At 32.9% G+C, this 5,540-nt stretch overlaps 1 protein-coding gene across 1 annotated transcript; it reads right to left on the bottom strand.

Moving 5' to 3' along the window:
• Nucleotides 1-704: 704 nt before the first annotated feature.
• LOC145097887 (metaxin-like protein) lies at nucleotides 705-4,580 on the bottom strand. Its single transcript, XM_079035547.1, has 6 exons — nucleotides 4,341-4,580; nucleotides 3,718-4,052; nucleotides 3,554-3,630; nucleotides 3,381-3,441; nucleotides 2,514-2,658; nucleotides 705-1,171 (listed from the first exon to the last, which is right to left on the bottom strand). Exons 1-6 carry the CDS (start codon nucleotides 4,504-4,506, stop codon nucleotides 984-986), a joined length of 972 nt encoding a protein of 323 aa, XP_078891673.1. The 5' UTR covers nucleotides 4,507-4,580; the 3' UTR covers nucleotides 705-983.
• Between the last annotated feature and the right edge of the window lie 960 nt (nucleotides 4,581-5,540).

Below are 5,540 nucleotides of genomic sequence, written 5' to 3'. Positions count from 1 at the left end.
TCAAATTTTGGATTTCAGATTTCAGACAAAGAAAAAATATGTTCTAAAATTTTAAGAACATATCCAAATCCTATAAACAATAAACATTTCATTTAAATCTTAAAAAAAAGTTAAAGAAACAAAGCAATGGGAAGTAAACAGGATACAAGAGCATACAATTACAAGGAAAAACTAGTGATAGTAGACATTTTGAAATAACTATTTTCAGAATTGGATAGAGGGGGTTTCTGAAAAGTGTTTGATTACACATGAATAAAAAAAAATACGCATTATATATTTATTTAAATATGAAAGTCATTTTGGAATGGTATTTATATCGGCAAATGCCCAAAAATTAGGTCGTTTTCCAATATCTTCCAAAACCATGTAGTTATTCTTTGAGGATAGGATTAAAATGTAATTAAAACGGGGGATAGAGAGCAATACTACAAAAGATATATAAATGTTGATGAATAATAAGTAGTTGATGAATAGTAATTAAAAAAAATGCACTCCAAAATTATTAAACGGATGAAAAAATAGTAATAAGTTCTGAATTAAAGAATTTCCATTCCAGAACTATAAAATATAATTCTTGCATATTTTGTTTGGTAGATTCATTATGAATCTTCATTTCGATTAAGACTTCAACTCATATCTGACCCAAAATAATGAGACAGAAACCTGCTCTCTATATCTCGTTCTACATAAAAGACATGAATACCTTTCTAAAAAAAAACCCAAGAAACTTTGTTAGCCACATCGGAAATGGTTGTCTTATAGCATACAGAACAACAATAAAAAAAACATGGTACAAAAGTTGAGGAACACAAGAAACGCATATCCAGCTTCAGATTTATGTCATCATCTAATTCTAACAAATCACATCAATGAAGTCGTGTTTTATATGTGCATGTCTTCAAAATTTTCCACATAACATGAAATGAACTGCACGACAGATTTAAAAAAAAAAAAAAAAAAAAAAAAGGTTTGTGATTTATGTTTTAGTTATCATAATCGAAGTCATCATCCCCATCAGCATCCACTTCAGTTTCATCAGATCCACCAAGAAGACTAAGAAAAACTAAAACAGCAACCAGCTGAGTCACCAAGAAATACTTTGCTTTTCTTCTGAAATTCTTCTCTTCCTCCGTCCTCTCCCTCTTTGGTGGTTGACTTTTCGGCTTCGAACCTAGGGGTAAAAACGTCCACATTTTATTTAGTATTACTACAAATCAAACAGATTAAAAAATAAAACTAGATTACAAATTTGGTCCCCTGTGTTATACTCGAAATTGCAAGTTTTCTCCATCTTTTATTATTCTTCCCGATGTCGGATTCGGTCCCTGTGCTTTACTAAAAATTACAAGTTTGGTCCAACTTTTAAAATCTTCCCGAAGTCGGTATTAATTTTGCATTTCATTGTGGGGTTGATCCCTCTGTGAATGAAATGCTAGTCTTAAAAGAAAGAGTAAATTACATTTTTGATCCCTGGCCCTGAGTATAGCTGTTTTTTTTTTCAATTTTGGTTCTAAAAAGTTCTCTCTTGCAATTTTGGTCCTTATTTGAAGTTTTCATAACGTTTTTGGTCCTTGCTTCAAGTAAGACTATATTTTTAGACCAAAATTGCATAAATCAGCTATACTCAGGGACCAAAAGCGTTACAAAAACTATAAATAGGGATCCTCATTTAAATTGGTACTTTTACTTGAAACAAGAACCAAAAACATTATAAAACTTCAAATAAGAACAATAACTGCAAGAGAACTATTTAGGGCTAAAATTGGAAATTTTCAGCTATACTCAGGGATCAGAAATGTAATTTACCCTTTCTTTTAAGAGTTGATTTCACTATCAAAGGAACTAAATCCACAACAAAATACAAACTTAGGGGCGACTTCGGGAAGATTTCAAGAAATTTGCCTTGCAATTTTGATCCTTAGTTATGGTTCTTGTAGTGTTTTTGGTCCAAAACAGTTTTCTCTTTCAATTTTGGTCCATACACCTTATTTGGAGTTTTAAAACGGTTTATGTCCTTTTTTCAAGTAGAAGGATTATACTTTTGGGACCCAAAACAGTGATTTTACCTGAACATGGACCAAAAATGCTACAAGAACCTTAAATAAGGATCAATATTTGCAAGAGAACAATTTTTGGGACCAAATCAGTCAAACTCAGGGACCAAAATGTAATTTACATTAAAAGAAATAGAATCGAACCAAACTTGTGAACTAGCATAAAGCACAGGGACCAAATCCTCAACAAAATGGACAACTTCAAGAAGTTTTCAAAAGATGGACCAAACTTACAATTTTGAGTAAGACAAAGGGACCAAATTTGTAATTTACTCTTAAAAGAATTAGCTAAAAGAACGGGTGAAACGGGTTTAAAAGTGATTAGTACCCATGTCGTTACAACTTCCATATTGCTTTATTAAAAGATGGATCATTTTGTTAATGATGGTTTTTTTTATCATATTTAAAATATTAACTAATTATGAAATTATATTTATATTAAAGAAAAAAAAAACTTACTCCAATTTGAAGGTCCTCGTTTGGGTATAGATGATGATGATGATGATGATGGATCTGAAGAATCCAAAAGTTCAGCTTTATGTTTGTCAGCATATAACACAAGATTAGGTTGTTCCAACAGTTTGCTACGAAGCATTGATGTTTCCTAAAAGTAAAAAATAATTGATATAAAATTACAAAATTTGAAGCTAAAAAATGCATTGTGAACATGAATTTATTAAATAATGGCAACTTTAAGTGAAACTAAATTCATTAGATTTGGACTGAGAAAAAACAAAAACCCAATCATATATAAACACCAAATAAGTTGAAAATCAACACTTTCTTGAGGTATGAAAGATGGTAATGATTTACGTAAGTTCCAGACATTTTTAGGGTTTATTTTGGCCTGTTATATCATGTTTCACATATAATTTTCTAAGGTAACCATTTTGACCTGTTATATCAGGTCAAAATTGTTAATTTGGAAAAATGTCTTAAAACTATATGGTTTAATTGGAAAAAATAAAGTATAATTGGTCAAACTGTCAAATTTCCCCGAATGTAGTGGTTTTTCTGTAATTTGCCCATGCTTAATTGTTTCTATATTACAATTTGACATCAAAGAGAACAATTCAATGAAATTAGAATGATATCTAAAACTTTTAATCATGTGATTACACAATCGAAGGCAGGACCTAATTGGGAATGAAAACCATATAAGGGACCATAATTGTAAAAATAATAATCAAGGGACTGATTTAGTATTTCACGATATGGAGGAACTAATTTCTCATGCATATGAAATGTACACTGATGAAGCATAGTTGATATAAGAAAAACAAACAAGAACATAATAAAATATAGCTACTATAGGTTGATACTAACCGGTAATGCATAAAGTGTAACAAGTGCATGCCCAAGAAAAATAGCATCCAAACTAGTTGGCCTGCATTACATAACAAGGAAAAAACATTAAAGACTTGCTGTTGTTGCAGTGATTAAGTTAAAATGAAAAGATTTTGGATTAAAAAAGTAGGATGTGAAAACTCAAAACTTGCCTGTTATCAAAGAAAAATGACTCTTCACCTAACTTGGTTGATAAAGCTTGGTAAGCAATGGTAGCTCTCCTATATATCTGTCACAAAAAGATTCATCAAAATTGAGCATTAGTTATAGTTATAAACACAAAAAAGGAAGGAATGATTAGATAAAGAATCATTACCTCTTCTTCCCTTCTTTCAGCTGTGTCTTTTGAAATTCCAAGTAACTGTTTCACATTGTATACTTGTTTAAGATATAACAGCTTTCCTATTGGCCATGGGAGATCAGAGTAGTAGATCTTGTTTGCAGAAGTTCCATCTGAACCTACCCAGAGCTCGTACAAGATTGCATCCGAAAGCCATGAATTAATCATTGCAACTATGGATACCCATTCAGGAAGGCTTTGGACTTCTGAGTCCAGATTGACGATATTATCTTCTTTTAAACTTTCAATTACACCACCCTTCTCATTGTTGTAAGCAACGTATGTATCGGAGTCAACATAAGGAATTTGATCTGAATGAAACAAAAACACGTCTCAACTGAACATCAACCAGCATCGTTCCATATGTAGCAGCAATTTCATTATTCACTTATGATGTTTGAAATCCATATATTAATTGTGAAGTGAAAACGAATGTTATGTTGATTGAAAAAGTGAAATGCACCCGTTTGACCTAAAAACGCAATGATTTTTTTTCATTGATTCGATTAGAACAATAAACTCAGCACATTACAAGCATATAAAGGCCACATGATCATCCAGAGATGTGCATATAATAGATTGGAATTGAAATTACATACCGGAATCGGGATAAGTGAGATTGTAACACAAATCGAAAGGAACATTGGCGAATTTGAGATAGATGTAGACAGGCAAGCACGAAGGACAAGCTGTTGGCAGACTAAAACATGGTTTTCTAGTGACTAGAGTCAGATGTTGCCGCTCTTTTTGAATCACTTCATCCATCAGTAACCAGAATCTATGAGGAAGAAGACGAAGTGTAAAACCCTAATTTAATAAGGTTGCTTGATAGGAACCAGATTTAGATAATATCATATTCCGACCCTAAGAAAACATTTGAGTCAAACTGGCCCTAAATTTGTTAAACATTTAAGAGAAAATGACTTGTAACAGAGTTTTGAAAATATACAAAAAAGACCGTTGTTGTTTTTTTGGGTTGCTAAAGAGACACCCCATTTGGCTATTTAGACAACCATACAACCAATAATTATATAATAATTACTTTTAAATTACGAGTATCTCCTAGTTTTCAACATGCCTTTATTGTTCACAAATTTAATCCCTAAAAATTAATTGTATCAAATTTAGTCCCTAATTACCATATATCATACATAACTAAACACATAATGGATCCCGCCCACTGAGTATAACAGGCCCGCCCAAACTCATATAATGAGCCCCGCCCAAACTTGCATAACAAACTCTACCCACATACAAATCATATAAACATAACAAGATACTAGCATACAAAATAACCATCGGGCCCCGTCCAGTAAACATACAAGCAAATAGACATGCAAGAGTCACACAAACATCTAGCTTCCTACATAACAAACCATGGCCCGACATTGGTGCCTTAAACCCGCTAAACATAATGAGAAAACTCACCTCACACCGCTGAATCTCACAGATAAGTCTCTAGCTGCTGGCCCGCTAAAATCCCTGAGCTATCAATCACAAATAACATCCAATTAATAATTGGATTCCAATCCATAACCGTCAGTCTAAATTAGGGTAAAGGACCATTTTACCCCTTACCTTGCTTGGTCCAAGACTAAGGCCCAAACCTACCATCCAAAAGATCCAATTCTAAATTAATCACCCAAGGCCCAATTTGGAAAATTGGGCCCGAATCCCTTTATGGGCCTTCACCAAGCGAACCTAGAATAATCATCAACCCAAAAACCTAATAGCCCAACGAGGCCCGAAACATCCCAGTCCAAACATGGCCCAAACCGAAGGCCCAAGAGTCCGAAGCC

Source organism: Lactuca serriola, chromosome 4 (genome assembly GCF_051521515.1).
Source record: "Lactuca serriola cultivar US96UC23 chromosome 4, Lser_US96UC23_V15, whole genome shotgun sequence".
NCBI lineage: Eukaryota > Viridiplantae > Streptophyta > Magnoliopsida > Asterales > Asteraceae > Lactuca > Lactuca serriola.
This window is presented reverse-complemented; position numbering and strand designations above follow the sequence as displayed.

Bases quoted from the DNA above. Each gene is read 5' to 3' on its own strand.
- LOC145097887 (XM_079035547.1), bottom strand. From the start codon at position 4,506: ATGGATGAAGTGATTCAAAAAGAGCGGCAACATCTGACTCTAGTCACT. The intron at 4,053-4,340 runs GTATGTAATTTC...TGTTTCATTCAG, and splicing joins TCTCACTTATCCCGATTCCG to ATCAAATTCCTTATGTTGAC. The intron at 3,442-3,553 runs GCAAGTTTTGAG...TATGTAATGCAG, and splicing joins TCATTTTTCTTTGATAACAG to GCCAACTAGTTTGGATGCTA.